Source organism: Notamacropus eugenii, chromosome 4 (genome assembly GCF_028372415.1).
Source record: "Notamacropus eugenii isolate mMacEug1 chromosome 4, mMacEug1.pri_v2, whole genome shotgun sequence".
In the NCBI taxonomy this organism is placed as follows: domain Eukaryota; kingdom Metazoa; phylum Chordata; class Mammalia; order Diprotodontia; family Macropodidae; genus Notamacropus; species Notamacropus eugenii.
In genome coordinates this window covers 71,223,529-71,243,159 of record NC_092875.1, presented here as the reverse complement: position 1 = coordinate 71,243,159, position 19,631 = coordinate 71,223,529, and the positions used below count along the sequence as shown (strand labels likewise).

General features: G+C 42.9%; 1 protein-coding gene across 2 annotated transcripts in view; it reads right to left on the bottom strand.

Moving 5' to 3' along the window:
* Nucleotides 1-965: 965 nt before the first annotated feature.
* Nucleotides 966-19,631, bottom strand: part of PIAS4 (protein inhibitor of activated STAT 4) — a 50,917-nt gene continuing 32,251 nt past the window's right edge. For both annotated transcript variants that reach the window (XM_072601794.1, XM_072601795.1), the window contains exons 10-11: nt 5,345-5,475; nt 966-4,222 (exon numbers count right to left, since the gene is read on the bottom strand). In XM_072601794.1, coding sequence (XP_072457895.1) covers nt 4,008-4,222; nt 5,345-5,475 — 346 coding nt within the window. In that variant the 3' untranslated portion in view covers nt 966-4,007. The remainder of the gene's footprint in view (nt 4,223-5,344; nt 5,476-19,631) is intronic.

Sequence of the window (19,631 nt, the reverse complement as noted above, 5' to 3'; positions counted from 1 at the left end):
CCATAGGTTGGGGGGCAATGACAGAAGATGCCCAGAGCAAGTTCTACCAGAGCACAGAAAGGCTCGCATGGAGATGGGGATGGAGGGAAAACCCATGGTATAGAGCGTGCAGTTACAGACAGAGCTTGCTAATTGTGTTCTGACAAACCAGCTGTCTTTGCCAAGTAGTGTTTATCTGGCTTTAGACTGGGGCTCTGACCCTTAAGCTTAATATGTAAAATGATTAAATCAGCTCGAGGTTCAGGAATTCAATCAAGGAACTATCTTGCCTCTGGAGAGAAAATGGGAAGAACAGGAGATTGGAAGCAAAAGGAGCTAAATGCATTCTGCTCTCTGAAGAATCTGGTTTTTCCAAATCTCCCCTAAGACTGGTAACATTTTCCTCTAGTCTAGCCCAATAGATCTGACCTATAAAAGATTAGAAAGGGCCTTAAAACATAAAACTTCAGAACTAAAAGAACATCTGGTTCAACCAAGAGACAAGTCTATGGAGACACCAGAAATCAGACTTGTCTAAGAACACATGGCTAGTTAGCACTGGTACCCAGGAATCCAGAATCCAAAGGAAGGGAGACCCTCAAGCCTGATGGGAAGGAGCTGTGCTAAGCCTCTGGAGGCCTTTAGGCAGGACTGGTTATCTTTCAGTTACTCCATTCTCCTACCTGAGAAAAAGGGCAAGAGAGCAGAAGCCTGGAGCATCAGATGCTGGTCTTTGATGCCTAAGGTGACCCATAGGAGTGTGAGAGAGTGTTTGTGTGCAGAGACCACCGTAGGTCCTGGAGACCAAAACCTGGTTTGCTCCACCACCCTCCTGACCTCTCAGCTTCCAATTTGTTGCAGCCACTGGACCTGGACTGCTAACAGAGTGGCCCAGCCTTTTCTGGGCAAGGTCCAGAAGTCCCCTCCCTACCCTGCTGTGGAAGACACACCCCACACCTCTGAGCCGGAAACAGTGGGCACAGGCCTCGAAATGTAAATCTTTTTATTTAACAAAACACTATACTTTTGAATTCTGAAGAATGTGTACGGAAGGGAAAGAAAAATATTTTGGGTTTTTTTTTCTTTTTTTTTTTCTCTTTACAAAAACAAAATGAGGATATAAGAAAACATATGTACAGAACAGCTGGCCAAAAAAATCAACCCAAACCAGGAACTGAATCATGATGTTTCTAAGTGGCTTGGCCTAGACCTTTTTATTTTCATTTTTAAAAAACAATTAAATTAGGATACAAATATTAGAAAAAATTGGACATGAGCTGCCAGTGCTCCCGAGGAGTCAAGCTGAGCAACCTATTTTATACAGTAAAACTTAATTGGAGCTCTACCACATTTCCCATTGTTACCTGAAATGATATTGCTTCCTTGCTAGGAGAGTTGTTTATATAAAGGAAAATTATTCTGGGTTTGGAAAAAGGCAGGGAGGATTAGAGGTAAAAGGAAATGAAGAAAACCGTGAACATAGGTGGAAATCAAGCCCAAGGCTCTCCCTTCCCACCTTGGGAAACCCTGGACATTTCAGTGCCACTCCAAAGGTCCCCAGAGTGCCCTTTGTGACAGTTCAGCTGCTGGGTGGGGATCTCTGCCCAGCTTTGGGGGTGGGGGTGAGTAAAATCCCAACAGGAACCAGCACATCCCCTCTACCCTCCCCATCTGTATTTCCGGGGTGAGTCATCAGAGGATTGGGAGGAAAGGCCCCTCCTATTGGCAGCACCCAGCCTGTGGGTGGGGGTGGATCACATCCAATCCTATTCCCCTCACCCCCAATCACATGGGATTAGATCAGGCCAGAGGATGGCTCTGGTAGCACTGGGACTCCTGACAGGCCTTCCCCAGGAACCTCAGTCTTGGGTTCCCATTGTACCCACTCTGATGAAGATTCCAGCAGGAGAAAAGGGAAAAGGGGAGGTAGATGGATGGCTTTAGGTTGCTGGAATCATTTTAGACACATCACTTCCCTTCCTGCCCTTCTCCCCACCCCTAAACTTCCTAACACAGGCATCTGAAAGTGCTACTTAAGCATTGGGTTTTTAGAGGAGTGGGGAGTGGCATCTGGAGACCTGCTCCTCACCTCCCAGTGGGAAAGAGAAGAGAGGAGGAAGACATACAAGGAAGACCCTAGACCAGTGTCTGACTTGGTTACTCCAGCTCAGGAAACATGCCAGGGGTTGGAAAGCAGAATGCCTGCCTTGGAACAGAGGAGTTCGGCTGCTGAGTGCCCAGAGAAAGCCAGCCTGGGACAAGAACCTTCCATACCTGATGGCATTTGGTTTCCAGGCAACCTGAGTGGTAAGAAGCAGGGAAGAATTGGGCAGCCCCAGATCTCCCTCCTCTCTGACTCTCCCCCCTTCTTCCCCCATCAAAGTCCCACCTCCAGGACAGGGTCTGGAAAGCAAAGTCAGCCAGATTTCAGCAAGAAGAGTTTCCAACAACATTCCTACCATGAGGGAAACCTGTAACTGCTTGTAGACTCAAAATCCCACCCACCTTCCCCCCCAAACACCAAAAAAAAACCCAAAACAAAACAAAAAACAAAAAACCAACCAAACAAAAAAACTAAGAAAAACCTCTTCTGCCCCCTTTCTCCTCTCTCCACCTTCAACAGTAAGTCGTTGGCTTCTGTTTTAGGACAGAGTACTAAGCAGGAGAGAGAATGGGAGGGAGAGGGGGAGGGGAAGAGAGAGAGTGAGAGAGACAGAGAAAAAGAGAGAGAGAGAATGAAAGAGTGAGTGAGAGAAAGAGAGAGAGGGAGAGTGAGAGCAAGAGAGAAAGAGAGAAAGAGAGATGCACAGAGAAGTCCAGGAACTTGTGGCTACTTCCCTCCCCGACATCCCCACCCTTCGTCCTGTCACCAACATGGGGACAGAGTTGGTGGTGAGTGTCTGCACTGTTTTCGTACTGAAATAAACCTGAATTGGAGTTACCGAGGTAGCTGGCTAGAAACTGAGAATTTCCACACCTGGCATTCTTGAAGGGCCTCATTTCCCTACCTTGCCCCCCACCTGACCCCTCCCCCTCTGCTCTCCTCCATCCCAGTGGGTTGGTCCAAAGAGGTAGGGACACCCTGGAGTCTCCCACTGACCATGGAAGCTTCCTTCCAAAGGGAAACTTATCTACGTGCTTCTGTCTTCAAAATGCCAAGTTATTGCACTTTCAGAAATACAACAGCTCTGTGGCTTAAACCCTTCCCCTCCCCCACCCTTCCCAACCTCCCTCCCCCGACCCCTCACCATGGCTTCTTCTCAACTAAAATGATTCACTACGAAGAAATTCTACATCATCTTCAGATTTGATTAAAAGGTTTCAAAAATGGGTGTTTGTTTCCATGAGGTGCAGAGCCGTGGGCGTTCCTCAGAAGGAACAGCTTGTCTCAGGAATTCTATATCTTCCCTGCCCCATCCCCATTCCATTCCCCCCCAAGCCCTCCCCAAACTCCCCACCAAATGCCCCTCCCCAAACCTCGCTAGGTTCCATCAGCCGCCATAGTCCCATCCCCGCCCCATCCCTCCCCAATCATCCAAAGACCCAGCAAGGCGTGTAGACAGTCAGGAATGGTTATTCAACAAGAGAGAAATGCATGGAACTTTGGAGATGGTCTGGAATGGAGACATGGTCAATTGGGATGGGGGGGAGGGCTCGGAGGCAGGGAGGGATGGCTGGCCAGGGCTGAGAGTCTTCCTCCCATGATGACTGCAAGGTGGACTCAAATGGGACCCAATAAACCAACCTGGGTGCCCACTCCTTCCTCCAGGCTCAAAATTTTTTTTCCAACTGGGAAGCAGCTCAATTTTGTTGCTTTGTGTGTGTGTGGTATGTTTTGTTTGCTTGTTTTTTGTTAGCTTTGTAAAGTCCAAAGAAACTGAAGAGGAAGAATGGGGTAAGGGGGTGGGGAAAAAATCCCTCCTCCCTCCACACCCCTCGCCCCCAACCAACCTGCCTCCCTCCCAGTTTTGTAAGCACCAGAGGATTCAAGTCTGTCCCCAGAGGACAATGCTCGCTCCAGGCCGCAGTCAGCAGGCGGAGACTAGACCCTTTTCATACGTGCAGCGGCGTTTGGGTTGGGGGCCATCTTCATCATCATCTTCTTCTTCTTCTTCCTCTTCCTCCTCCTCCTCCTCTTCTGAGGAGGAGCTGTCCAGTGTGAGGTCCACTACATCAGCACTTGGCTTCCCATTTTCACTGTTCCCATTGGGGGTGGCTAACAGCCCATTCACATCAGAGGATCCTGAAAAGAAAAAGCCAGGGTGTTTTAAGTGTCAAAGAGAACCTACAGGACTGCACCAAGAAGCTGAGTTCCTTAATTTTTCCTTTGCTTTACCTACCAGCTAACCTTCAAATGCCTTCAACCTCCCATTAAGACATAGTTCATGATTACTATAAAATTTCAATTAAGCAGAATTTTCAACTAAATGAGATTTTTTGGGGGGGAGGAAAAAAAAAAAAGAAAGTATGCTAATAGGAAGGATTTATTCATATTTTAAAAAGTTCTGGTGTATCCCCCAAATATGAGTCAGAAATGCAGAGTTGGAAAGGGTCTTCAGAATTATTTAATCTAATCCACCCATTTTATAGATGGGGCCCTGAGGCACCTTCTCAGGCTTGGAGAGTGACTGCAGATGTTCATAATGAAAACCCCTTAAAGGAACAATCAAGGACACTGTCTGGAAACATAACCCTACAGTAGTTTAAGCAGAGTATTCACATAAAGCATTGAAACAAAAGTTTTCTAATTATTTCTCAGTTAACTAAAACCTGCCCTTTCTGGAGGAAACATTCCAGTTACTAAGGAATCAGTAAACATACAGATTTGAATAGATGGCCAGACAAATCATACCTTGTGAGACCTGCAGAAGAGACTTGCCCCAGTTAGGTTACTCCCTCCCCCCCCAAATATCCTCTCCTATCTCTTACATCCTAATCCTCTTCCCAACCTCTCAGTCACTTCAAGGTAAACCCTAAGGCCTCCTCAGTTCATTCAATCTAGTGTTAGAGAAACAAGATCATCTGTGCCTCCCTCCACAACTCTGCCTCAGACTGCTGGACAGAGCAGGCAGTTTCTGAGAAAGGAGGGGAGGCTTCTGAGGAGGTACAAGGGCCCCGGTCACTGCTCTCTGGGGAGAAGGAGCTTTTATTACAGGTGCCCTAGAAACATACTGTGTGAATGGACAAACTGTTTCTCCTCAACAACATAAGGCTACAAAGCCTGTGCTGGGATACAGAGCCAAGAGCTTCCCCATGTGGGAATGGAAAAGGCCAGGTGACTGGTCTGACTCTTTCCTGTCAAGTAACTCACAGTACTCTTTGCTCCCTCTAACTTCTCCCAGACCATGTTTCCCACTTCACCCACCAAGGACGAGGATTGGGCACTGGGGGCTGCAGCTCCTCTCCTTCTCAGCTCGGATAGGACACCAGGAACCATCCACCAGATACTCGATCTCATCTGCATCCTCGCACTCACTTAGGATCTTGGATAGGAGGCTGCAGATCAGAAAGGAGGGGAGGGAGTGAGACCCACACAAAGGCACAAGGCACAGTCTATCTGCATTGGTGCCAAAACATGGGAACTTAAAGGCTGCAATTTTTGGATACAGACGACTGCTTGTCTAGTTACTGACCCTTTTGAAAAGTGTTTTCACATCCATATTTCAAATTTTGTCATGTAGCAGAAAAAGTCCTGGATTTGGGAACAGGCAATGTGTGTTCAAACTCTGGCTTTGGCACTTAGGAAAGCTGGCTGACTGTAGCAAAGTCACTTCCCCACTCTCAGGTCCTCAACATCCTCATCTGGTAAAACGGTGACCTCATCTATGCTATCTCCTAAGGTGGTTGTGAACATCCAATAAGGTAACAAAGGGTGTGGATGTGAAACCACAAGCACTGCAATAACTGCAAGAGCGCTATATCAAACATCATCTAACAAAATGATTTTAATCTGGGAGGTAACAATAGCTGGCACTTACACAGTGCTTTACAACTGTCATCTCATTCTGTCCTCACAACAACTCTGGGAGGTAGGTGCCCCCTCATTTTACAGGTGAGCAAATGAGGTAAGACCGATGTCGAGTGGCTTGCCCAGGATGAGCCAGCTATGAAAGGCCTAAAGCTGGATCTGAACTCAGGTCTTCCTGATCCCCAGGGCCAGTGCTCTTTCTGCTGGGCCACCTAGCTGCCTGGCTAGATACGACAGGATGGAGCTCTAGGGCTCACCGATAAGCAGGCTGCCTTTCTCCTGCTCTTCCCTGGAAGATTCCATGACCTGGGATGCTTTCTCTGATTGAGCCAAGCTTCCTAAGGTAATCCCTAGCATCACCCTGCCAGTGATGGAGATGGGAAACCCACCACTACATCAGCTCCCCATGGTCTCAGAGCTGTATGGAGTCAAGTGCTGCACACACAGATCAAGAGGGACAGAGCATGCTGGAGAGGAGTATGCCAAGTCCAAGGGCAGCCTCTTTAAATGGCCATCACAAAACAGCCCTTTCCTCTTCCTGCCATGGCCTAAAAACCACTGTATTTTAAGTTTCTGAAGCTCAGCTGAGGCCCACGTGCATAGCTTCTGCACAAAACCTCTCTTCCCTCATTGTCCCTTTCATTCTCTTCATGACCCTGCCCTCCAGTATTCTGGTTAGCCCTCAGGTCTTGCCTGAACAAAGTACTATTTCTTTACACATAACTGGCCTAATTATTTTGTGAAATCCCCTTTAAATTCTATAACTGTTAAAGACTCAAACAAAAGACAGTATCACCCTGGGTTGTTCTGCCAGACGGTCCTTGCAAGATAGTTTCAACTTAGAGAAGTTTGGCCCAAAGTGCATGGTGTTTGTGGCAGTGATATTGTCAAATTTCAGTCTTAGATTTAATCACTCTGACTTTGGACAATCATGCTCTATTCGATACTCCAACTTCCTCAACCCATAAAATGACAATTCTTACATTACCCATCTCACAGGTCTGTTGGGAGCAAAAAGCACCATAGAAAAATCTATTCTTTCCAAATAAATTCTGGAGAAGTTAGTTACTGAAGCAGATATGGAATGTGACTTTGAAAATCTGTCTAGTTCTCATTTTTGGCGCTGTCTGTGCATCAACTTATTTTAGACATTATAATTAAGTCAACATGGAGATTACTTTTAGGAAATTACCTTGAAAGTGTCACATTTAAATGTTCAGACACTCTTAATACTTTAACGTACTCCAAAGACCACAAGTGTTCCAAATGCTTCCTCACCTCTGCAGTTCTTAATCACATCTCCTAAGGGGATCCCTTCCTGCCCTTTCTAATTAATGCTCTCTCTAGCCCTCCTCAAAGCATCTTGTATCCCTTCAGTAGATCTGTGTGTCTCCAGGGCAGGAAGTGTGGGTTTTTTTTTTTTACTTAATAGTATTTTATTTTTTCCCAATTACATGTAAAGATAGTTTTCAACATTCATTTTTATAAGATTTTGAGTTCTAAATTTTTCTCCCTCCCTTGCTCCCCGCTCCCTCAAGACAGCAATCTGATATAGGTTATACATGTACAATCACGTTAAACATATTGACAGGGAGTGTTTTCAGTTCTGGCTTTGTATCTGTATCCTCTGTACCTCCTATGTTAAAGTTATTCATCATGTGCCTTGTGCGCTCTTGTTAAATCCAGCAATGGCTTTCAGCCAAAAGCAGTACCTGTGACTTAGGTAATAATACAGATAAACTGAGACCTACATGTGACAAAATGATCTGTGCAAAACTACATGAGTTAGATGGGATTTTCTGTTCCCTGCTTTCTTTTACTAGATCACAGCTGCCTCACCATTATTAACCAAAAGCTCCACTCCTCTTCTATGACCATGAATTCAGTTTTCACATGTCATTAAAAATAGCTTTCAATAACTACCAACCCAAACTAGCTTTAACCATTTGGAGATGCTACCTCCCCCTGAGGGCAGTTCTATTTCCCAAAGATCAGGTTACCATGGGAACAGCTAAACAAGCTTACCATATATTGGTCATGCCAAGAAGGGAATGGTCAAGGTACAGCTCTCCTGCTGATTCTACCTTGGCAACATCCCTTGTATCAGCCCTTTCTGCCACCATTTGGGTTCAGGGAATGGGTTCAAGCTTTTGTCTGGGATCATCCACTTCCAAGGTTCTGATTTCCCTGTCTCCAGAATGTCCCTTTTTCAACCTACTCTCTTTAACATGCCAAAATACTCTTCCAAATACACAACCTGTATCATTTCCCAGCTCAAAACACTCTCATGGCTTCCCATTACCTAGGAGATAAAATACAAGGGCTTCTGTCACCTTGCTCAAATCTGATTTTCTACTCTTACTCTTTCTATTCCTTCAGGTCCTTGGTGGTACAGCCAAACCGATAGCTGGCTGCCCTCAGTTCAGGAAGCCCATCCGTCCATGCTTACTTAGAGAATTCCCATGTCTCTCTCACCCCCAATTCCTTTCCTTCCAGGGTTAGCCTCCTAGGAAACTTTCTCTGATGCCCCAGCCCAAAGGGGAACTCTCCCTCTTCATCTTTCACACAGTACTCTCAGTAGGTCTTTAGTAGTCTATTTTGTATTATGCTTATTTATGAACACATCTTAACGTCATTATTGGAAAGGTAAGGTCCTTGAAGGCAGGAGCAATTTCTTTTTTTTTTTGGTTTTTATATCCTTACAGCAATAGGGTCCCAAGACTTTAAACGATTCATCAAATGTTTCTCTAACACTTCTGTGTTCAAAGCCTTTGGGGATGGAGGAAGAGTATTCAGTAAATCTTAAAGCAATAGAAAACAAGTTAGTAGTTGTAAAACTTCCTTGCAAGTTTCAAAAGGAACCTCTCCCTTTATCTTAATACTGTTGAACAACCTTTGTTAACAAGTTACTTTTCTTGATTTTAATTACATCCCTCCTGCCTTCTCCCACTCCTTACCCTCCACGGCTGTTTATAAGGAAAAGCACTTTTTGTAAACATTAAAGGAGGATAGGAATGAAATTTAGCATCATCATCATCATCCTCTCCTCTGGGCTGTCCCCAGCCCTCCTTAGGCCCCAGGAGTCCATATGTACAAAGTGCTTTCTGCCCAGGGAGTGACACTGGCTGGGTGTCAGAGATTCCTTGCCCCAGGGCTGCTACTCAGGCATCCCTCACAGTGCTGGCATTCAGAGTATGTCACGTGCCCGGCAGTGCTAGCCCCCATAGCTCAGAGACCGCCTCCACAAAGACTGGTTATGGTTCTAAAGGGGCAGGCCCAGAATTCTGGTCTGAAGCAGTGACAGGAGCAAGGGCCCAGAAACTCCAGGGGACTTCAGCAGAGTGCTTCTAGGGCAAAAGCCTCCTGGCTAAGAGGTCTGGAAGGGTGGGTGGGAAAAGGCCCTGACTCTAGCACACACTGGCTGAATGGCTCTGGGCAAGTGCCACTTGACTTCTGTTTGCCCAGACCTCCTTATTTGTAGAACAGAGAAAATAACCCTGGCACCACCTCCCTTAGAAGGTCACCGAAAGTGCTGAAGAAATGGGAGTTTTTATTGGGATTCCCCAAGGCTTGGCCTAACAGTCCCATCTGGGCCTCAGATTTTGTCATTTGTCAGATAAAACAAATAAATTGCTAATTGCTAGACCCATCCTTCTTGTTACTCAAGGATTTTTGCCTATAAGGAGAAATGGCTAGGTTCAACATAGCCTCTGGACATAAAGCAAGGAGTCATTTTTCAAAGGGAAACTCAGGTAGACTCTCAAAGTTCTGTTTCCCACTATGTCAAGTCCAAACTCATGTGCCTAGCCATTATTCTCTCTGTGATCTGCTTCTCTGGCTAGCCATCCCAGCTCCTACTGCTCCCCAACACAGGATCTCACTCTCTCTCCTGAATAATTTCATCCCACTTTGGGACACTATATCTTGTTAGGTAGTTTTCCCCTACATTGAGACACTATCCTTGCCTCATTCTGCCCTCTGAGGCTAAGCTGAACCAGTCTAATTTCTTCTACACCTGATACCCTTTCAGATATATGAAAAGACTAGCATTTCCCAAGGTCTTACTTTTGCAGGGTAAATATTTCTAATTCCCCAACCAGACATTAAATGACATGGATCTTGGTCCTCTCACAGTTAGAAGTATCTCTTTCCAAGCTCCTGATCTGGGCAGGAATTCTATGGCAGAACTGACAAGTGATCAACCGGCTTCTGAACAATTTCAGTGACTGAGAGATGACTACTCCATGTAGATACTTATTATTAGAAAGCTCTGGTTGCTAGAAAAGGTTATTACTTGAAGACTGTCTGCTTCAGGATGAAGTAATCAAACCCTGTGGTTAGACCATGAGTCTGGAAGTCAGGAGATCTGTATTCTGAACTCAGCTCCTCCCTTTGCTTGTTGGGTGCCTTTGGAAACAACGCTTTCCTAATCTGTCTCCCACACATGGCAATGGGGGGATGATGTGTACAAAGCACTGAACTCCTAGTGCCAGGTGACTAAATGAGCCACACAAACTCATATCATTTCAGGACTGAAAGGCACCCTAAGAGATCATTTAGGCTGAACTCCTGAGCCCCAGATATGGAACGTGATTTCATAAATAATAATTTCAAAACAGGAAAGGACCTCATATATGATCTGTCTGGTCTAATGTAATATGTTTAGTGTTAAAGCAAGAAAGATTCTCTCCTTCCTCACTTCTAACTCTTGGAATTGCTCAGGTGTCCTCTGGGGCTAGTGTTTCCCTCCCCAGAACCAAAAGAATACATTTTATTTTGTATAGACTTGCATTTGTACATGTCTCCTCAATAGAAACGTGAGCTCTTCCAGGGCAGAGACTATTTCATTTTCATCTGTTAACTCCAATGCATAATAAATGGTCAACTGACTAAAGTAACTTACTAAGACAAACTCTGGTGTAGCCCTTGACTGTCAAGTCTCTGCTTTTGGCATCTGCTCGCTGAGGCAGCTTTCAGTCTAACCCACTAGAATGTTCTAAACTTAAGTATCTGCAGCATATTGTCAACATATCACAACAGATTTGCGACCTCAGTGATGCCAGTACTCCATCCCATGACATGGACTGTAATCCATTTATTCATCATTCTGAACAATTCTTGTCCATGTCTTGTCATTAGATTCTCTGTTAAGAGCCCTACCCAACAGGTTCTCCGTGGATCTCAGGGAGAGGAGATGTTCAACATGTAGGATCCCCGGCTCATCCTGCAATGAGGTGGAACAGAATCCTTGCCTAGTCCTCTGTCTCTTGATAGCTTATGCCACTTTGGTTTCATTAAGAAGAGTGTCTAGGAATACAGAAGCAATAATTCCATTGTATCCTGACTAGCTAATAATTAATAATACATCTGGAAACGTGTTTACTTCTAGGCACATTTTTGAAAAGATTTAAGGCTGAAAGTCATCTAGAGGAAGACAACCAGGATGGTGAAGAATCTCAGGTTCTTGCTCTATGATGATAATCTGGAAGAACTACTGGAAAGAGATTTGTTCTGCTTGACTCCATAAGTATGAGGAGCAATGTAAAAAAACTGGCAAGAATTACATTAGGCTTATGGAGCTGGGAGTCAGGAAGGCCTGAATAAAAGGAATTCTTTTTCCACTTGGTTTTTCCTTGTATGGCTGAACTTGAGTTATCAGTTTCATTCAGGAGGCTCTGGAGCATTCCAGGACAAGATACAACTAACACACTGTCATTTATGAATAGGGATCCAATCTGTGACTCTGTACTAGGAGAAAACTTCCATATTATGATAGCAAATATATCTTCTTGTTCTTTGCCTTCCTTGATGTTGGTAATGATTAAAATTAAAATTTTCATGGATAATTTTGCTCTGACTTGAAAGCTTAAAAAAAACCTCCAAAACACTGGCATCTTGTATTCTTTGCATTTTTAAATCCAGTGTTTGGTGACTAAAGATACCTACTATACAATATCATCCATGCAAACTCACTTGTTCCCTTGGTGTGTGTGCTGATTATTATCAAAGACTTTTGTGAAGGTAAGAAAGTAAAGGAGAAACAGTAAAAAGCACAGTGGATAGAGAGTCATTCTGCATCAAGATCTGTGTTTAAGTCTCCCCTCTGACACATACTGGCTATGTGACTAGGCAGATCACTGCAACTCAATACAAGCAATTCTCTAAAAATGTAAGTTACAAAGCAACGCTGAGGTACTGGTAGAGATAGGCTCCATACCAATATAATATAAATCTGTACCTTTCTTTCTCCCCACAAAAAAAAAAGTAAGCACATGGACTGGTAGTTACTTATGTCCTCTCAATAACCACTTTTGCCAATAATATCATAAGATTAAAAAAAAGAAAACCTTCAGTATCTTTCTTTTAAACATCTGCAAAAAATCAATCTTTCAATGCCCCTCCAGAATGGACCTACTTACTCAGTGTATCTCTGGTCTGACCCAGCTGCTCTTTCTCAGCTTAGTCCTCTTTGGGGCAATTTCTACTTCCTCAAGCAGCACCACTGAGGTTGGGTTACTAAAGAACAAATGCTATGTCTCCAATGTTGTTGATGAAAAAAACAGTTAGAAATCTTGACAAACGATTTTCATTTTTAATTTGTTTGGCCTCCTAGTTCCAACTCTAAGTGCTCTTCAGATAACTTTCTACAAACTTCTTCCCCTTTTTCAATGACATTATACTTCTCACAAATCTACTATACTCCTCCGTAAGACTTTGGAAATGAGTTTTTATTCTAAAAGTGCACTGCCTGTGATCCCCACTTTTCTTGGGCCTGGCTGAGGTGGTTTCTGGGCTCTTTTGGCCTCCTTGTTGTGGCAGGTGCATTATATCAGTCAGAATACTAACCAAAGAAAATGGGGATAACTCCACAATGACACCTAGTCTTTTATCTATTTCCTACTTTTTGGCATTAAAGGTTTATTTAAATAGAGCATGGTGAAGCTTTTAATTGTATGCCATATTTTCTTATCTTTATTCCTTCTAATTTGGTATTGATTTTGATCTGTTCTAACAATAGTCTGACTGCACAGAGATACCTATTTTAGAAGCAATTTCCACATCAGTGATCAGTTTTTTCCTGCTAAAATACAATCAATTTCATTTTTTGACATTTAGGCTAGGTGCTTTACCATGTCCAGTATTTTGTGACTTCTTGAAATCAATATATTCTATAGTCTATATTCATGACATGAAGTCAAGGTTTGAATTACCTACAAATCTTTGACCTCTTGCATTTCTTAACTCTGAGGAATAATTTCTTCAACTTATGCTTTTTGTTTTTATATCACATACATTTCTTAATACATTCCTCCCCTTTCTACCTCGCCCTCCTTTGTGACAATGATTTACTTCGGCAAAACCAACACAAGGACCAAAACATCTGACAACATGTGCATTATTTCACAACCATAGTCACAGCGAAGCAACAAAGGAAGAGAATTGCATTTTCTCAATTCTTCTCTGGGTCAAAGCTTGTTCATAATTACATAATGCTGAATTTTGTTTTACTGTTCGTTAAATTTACCTTATTATAATAACTGTATATGTTTTTTTCCTGGTCCTGCTTACTTCACTTTGGAACAGTTCAATTAAGTCTTTCCATGTTTCTTTTTAATTTTTCATAGTCATTGTCTTTTATGGTGCAGTAATACTCATTACTTTTATGTAGGAAATGTAACTATTGCCTAGTTGATGAGTACCTACCTTTTTTTCCTAATTCTTTGCTGAGATCTACAACCTATTTTTCATCCATCTTCCCCTATGCTAACTTTTGCACTGATGTTGGAACATTAAAATATAAGTTGACTTTGAGGAAGGGCAGGAGAGTTTTGCAGTGTTCTCTGTACATTTTCTCAATCTCTTCATCTTTTACAACAGATGCTGGCACACAAACTATCACACACAGAAAAAAATCTATCACAAAAATCTACAGATTTTCTTTCTGCTTTTCCTCATTATCAACATTGCAAAATGAGCTATGAAATGATGTTTCTTGTTACTTTTGGACACAAGATAAAATTAACTTTGTAAAATTCTTCATTTGCCTTTCTAAGGAATACTATACATAAGTAGTACCTCCATTTAGCTAAAATCCCTAAACACCCTGCCTTCCGGTTTTATTAGTAGCAAGACTATTGAGGTTGAGTTCATCTGGTTCCTCTGATGGTATGTTGACTTACTTGGGTAAGGACACTGCATTTAAAATAGTTAAATTCATGAAAGCTTCAAATCTTAGCAAGCTTTGTTCACTTTGCTGTCTCTCTAGCACTGTCACAATGCCAAAGGGCCATTTCATATTTTTGGTTTGTGTACTGACAGAGCCCAGTAATTCATCATTTGAGGGCCGGTTTACTAGTCATGAACCTTCTGTACTTAGCTAGACTGGTTCAACAGTGGGTCATTAGAATGATAGACTTGAAGCACTTCTAGCATGAAAAGAACCTGCCAGAGTTTACACGTTGATAGGTCATCTCCACACCACAATAAGTAGTTGAGGTAGGCTTAAAAAATATCCCTGATGGGCATTATCTAAATTCTACTGGAAAATTTCCATTCAATGGGAAATCACTGCTTCAGAATCCTTCTCTTCCATTAAAATGAAACTCAAACACTACCTTCTGCATAAAGACTTTCCTAACCCCAACTGCTGCCGTTCTCCATCCCAAACGGCTACTTTATATATGCATATTTGTTAACTTGTACTGTATGTGTTTTTACATGTATTTGTACTAGATATATCTTACATGTCTATTTGGACACATGCCCTTCCCAAGCAGGGACCATTTCACTCTGTATTTGTATCTCCATACAATGCCTGGCACAAAGTGGGCTTAATACATAATTGCTGACTGATTGGCTGATTCTACTTTTCAACAGCTGGGATTTCCCTTAAGAATGAGAGAAAAGCTGCCATGTCCATCCAATGCTCCTACTTCTGACTTATGAGACCGAGCAGAATAAGTTAATTCTTCCTTGTACTTAATAGCCTCAAATACTCAGGTACTTGAAGAAAATCAACATGCCCACCCCATGTCTTTATGTTTAGACCAGGCACGCCCAGTTTGTTGCCTAGTTTCAAGTCCACCTTCCTATGGATGCAGTCCAGCTGGTCAAAATATCCTTAAAATATGGCACTCAGAAATTGACAATGCTTTTTGATCATGTCTTCTTTCCTTGACACTGGACTTCTATTAATGTGGCCTAAATCACATGAGCTTTTTAGTTGCCAGGTCACGTTGAATCTCAACTCTACCACAAGCCCCAATTCTTATTTTTTTTTTGACATGAACTGACATCTAGTCATCATTCCTGTACTCATAGAGCTGATTTTCTGAACATTCTGATAAATGTAAAGTAAGACTTTACATTTATCATGGTTAATTTTTCATCTGTTTAGAAAATGAATCTGTGAAGATTCCACTTTGTGAAGAATGTCTGTTGGATACAGATTCCATTGTCTTACATGCCTCTGGGTCATACAGAGAGTGATACAAGATCAGAGGCCTGGTCTTCTAACTTCCAGTCCAAAATTCTGGCCTTAGGGGAAGGCCAAAGCAGAGAGGAAGTGTGGCATTCTTTAAATGGCCAACAGTCAAAGGTAATATGGTAGCTGGACCAGAAAGAACAAGGTGGCCTGGAAGATCAGTCATCAATTCCTTCATTCTAAGAACCATCTCACTTGGCTTGCTGGCAAGGAACAGTCACATCCCAGCATTGATCCTCACACAGGTCAGGTTTGCTCCTATCCTCATAGCTCTAGTCAGGGTGTTCCATCCCCCATTTTCTACCCAAATTCTGCCTATCCTTCAAGACTCAGATCAAGGCTCATCTCTTCTGTGAAGCTTGACCTGACTGCTCCACCCTATGTAATTATCTCCTCTCCCACCTTAGGCCCCTGTATCACAGCCTATATATTCTACCAGCCAGCATTTCATCATATATTGTTTAGTTTTATGTACCATGGTTCACAACTTTTGTTTCTTTGAGATGGTCTTCCTATCACACCCAAGTCAGAAGTATAGCAGCTGCTCCTAGGACTGATCCTAGGTACTAAGTGGCACAAAACTTCTGACCTGCTCTAGTTTCTTCCCCCTGAGGCAGCTCAGAACTCCTGAGCTCAAGCAATCCACCCTCCAGTAATGGCAGGTATGCCCTATGACATCTGGCTCTTTTCCACTTGACTGAGGGCCTGCCTTCTCATACTTCTTCTCTATGGTAAGTGCTTCCGTGCACTTGGCACACAGTAGAGAGAGTCACAAGCCCTGTGTTGAAGTCCCACCTCTGTTCTGGGTCCCTGAGTTAACTGAAGCAAGTCACTTTCCCTCTTCAGATCTCAGCTTCCTTATTTCTAAAATAAAGAGGATGAACTCTAGGATTTCCAAAGAGCCTCCCACCTTAAAATTTTAAGATGCATTAAGTTACATACTGACTATGTAACTGAGCCTCAGTTTCCTCATCTGTAAAATGAGGATAATGATATTAGCAGAGTTACTGTGTAAAAAGGTTTGGTAGATCTTAAGTCACTGTGCAAATTCAAAGAATCTTCATAATTACGATCCTAGCCTACATTGCCAACCTTTTTTCCCCAATGTCTTCCTGAGTCCTGGGACATCTGCCTTGATCATTGTATTCTTCAACACTGGTATGAACCAGGCCCATGTTCACATTTTTTCCCTAGAGTCAAAGACAGAATGCCATCATTCACCACATAATAACTACACTTTTCCTATCTTTTTGCTTTTGCTCATGGTGGGTTCCTGCCCTGGATGCCCTCCATTTCTCAATCTAGGAAGCCTCCCCTTCCTCTTGAAGCTTCTATTCAAACTTACTGTATATTCCACACTGTATGCAGAGAGAAGCACATGTGTCCCCTAGGACAAGGAATGAAAGTCATGCCACTTTGTATATTACCTCAGTAACGATGTGACCACAGGAATGCCACTTCACCTCCTTCAACCTCAGTTTCCTCACCTGCAAAAGGGATAATCCCTGACGCAGCCACCTCACAGAAGTGTTATAAGCTATTTTATAGACCTTAAGGTGATACAGATATACAGATCATTACCATTTCTGTCTAGAGGCTTTGAGTGTTCATTGTCACACAATTTACCAAGGAAACAACAACATGTCAAGTTATGAAGAACAAAATTTTCAGGCAATATAAATACATGTGTTTTAAAGATGAAAATATGAAAAACGCCCCTTATTGTGCCTTCCTACCACCAAAAAAGGTGTTAAAATGATGCTTCTCCACAAAAGTGGAGAAATTAGCTATCTCCTAAGGCAAACCCCTTTATTTGTGCTCTTGGGTCCATCTCCTCTCTTCCATCTTCAATCTCTCCTTAATCATAAATTCTTGCCCTATTACCTAAAAATAAGACTCGATTTACCTTTAAATACCTTTGCCTACTTGTATGAACTGATACAATGTGAGGTGAGTAGAATCAGGAAAGCAATGTATATGACAACAGTATTGTAAAAACAAACAACTTTCAAAGACTTAGGAACTTTGAACGACACAATAACTAACCTCAATTCCAGAGGACTTGTGATGAAATGTGCTACCCACTCCAATTACAAAGGTGATGGACTCAGAATGCAGATTAAGACCTATCAGGGGCGGAACATGGCCAGTGTAGGAATGTGTTCTGTCTATCAATATTTATAACAGGGGTTTGTTTTTGTTATTTTCTCAAAGGGGGAGAGGGGGAGGAGGTAGGAGGAAGAGAACATGGATCCAAAAAAACCACTGAATATTGAAAATAGATAAAAGGAAAATACCTTTTCCCAATCCCCATCAGTCCCTCAACCTATCAGTCTCTCTAACCCTTCACTCTCTTATCACTGAAAGTCCTACAAAGAATGAACTACACTGGCAGCCTTCAGTTCTTTCTCTACCATTAATTTCTCAAACCCATGCAATATGGCTTCTGACAACAGCCTGTGACAAAAACCATGCTTTTTATTTCCAAGGTTTTTACAAATGGTACATCTGATGGCCTTTCTTCAGGCCTCACCCCATCTGACCTCTCTGTCAGACCAATGTCCCTTCCTGGATGCTTTCTTGCCTTCACTCACTTTCTCCCTCTTCCCCCTAAACCCCCTCCCCCTGCCTGAATAACAGGCTCTCCTTGGCTTTCCTTCCCATTTGCCTGACCACTCCCCTCCTAAATCACCTGTACTAGCTCAGTATCCATCCATTCAGCTCCCTGAACAAAGGCATGCCTTAGAGATAGACTCTGAGGCTTATTCCCTCTCTTTCCACTCTGTCTACTGATAATATCATCAGAACCCATGACTCAATCATCTCTAGTGCAAGGGATTGCCAAATTTTATACCAAGTCCTAATTACTTTCCCAAGTTAACAAGTGACTAGTGGAAATCTCTACCTGGATGGATGCCCTGCAGGCAGTTTCAAACTCAATGTGTCCAAAAAAGAAATTGTTCTTTCCCTGCCATGCCCTTACACCTCCTCTTAATTTCCTTATTTTTGTTAAAGGTACCACCATCCTTCTATTTATCCAAGTTTCTCTTAACCCCACTCCCGCTGCATGTGTGTGCATGTGTGTGCGCATGTGTGCATGCATTTGTCCTCCGTTGCCGAAGAAGACCATGCCATCAGAGAAACTATGACATGACTTGCACTTGACTTTGTTTCGAGTGACAGAGGGCTGTGCAGGTCACTAGCCTCACTTCTCCTCCAGAGCCATCTGAATCCTGTGACCAGATATTCATCAGGATGACTGGAGATGACCCAGGATGAGGCAATTAGAATTAAGTGACTTGCCCAAGGTTACGCAGCTAGTGAGTGTCAAGTGTCTGAGGTGAGATTTTGAACTCAGATCCTCCTGACTCCTTCACTGGGGCTCTATCCACTGCACCACCTAGCTGTCCTACCCCTGCCATATATACTTAATCACCTGCTAATTCTTTATGATTCTATCTCCACAACTTCTACGTCTATACAACTTCTCTCCACTCCTATACAGTGCTCTCTAGTTTAGAATTTCACTTCCTGCCTAAATTAATACAACATTATCCTCAATTTATCTGCTTCCAGTCTCTCCCATCTCTGATCAATCCTTCACAGAGCTGTCAAAAGAATCCTCCTAAAGTGCACATCTGACCACACCATTCCCTGCTCAAGAAGCTACAGGAGCTCCCTCTTTGTTGCTTTTTTCCCATCTGCAATTTTCCATCTTCCATCACTAGGCCCTTGAATATGTGCGTGATCCTCCATGTCTGGAATGCTTTTCTTCACATTTTAAGAGGCCTCTTACTTCTTGAAAAATCTGGCTCTCATACTACCTTCACCTTTTACACCATCCCTGTTTTGATTCTCTCTTGAAATTCACACACACACACACACACACACACACACACACACACACACACACACTCTTTCTCTCTCTCTCTCTCTGGGTTAACTTGTCTGGGTACATTCCACAAGTATAATATTAGTTCTTTGAGGACAGAGACCACTTCCTTTTTGTCTCTGTAGCTCTAGGATCTTGCACATATTAGGTGCTTAATAAATGTTCATAAAACTGAATTGAACTATAACTTATGTTTCTAGGCCATAGACCATGTGTTCCCTTGTAATGCCACAGTGAAGGCTGGTCACAGAATTTAGAACTAAAAGAATCAACCATCTAATTCAGCTTTTATTTAATGGAGGAGGAAT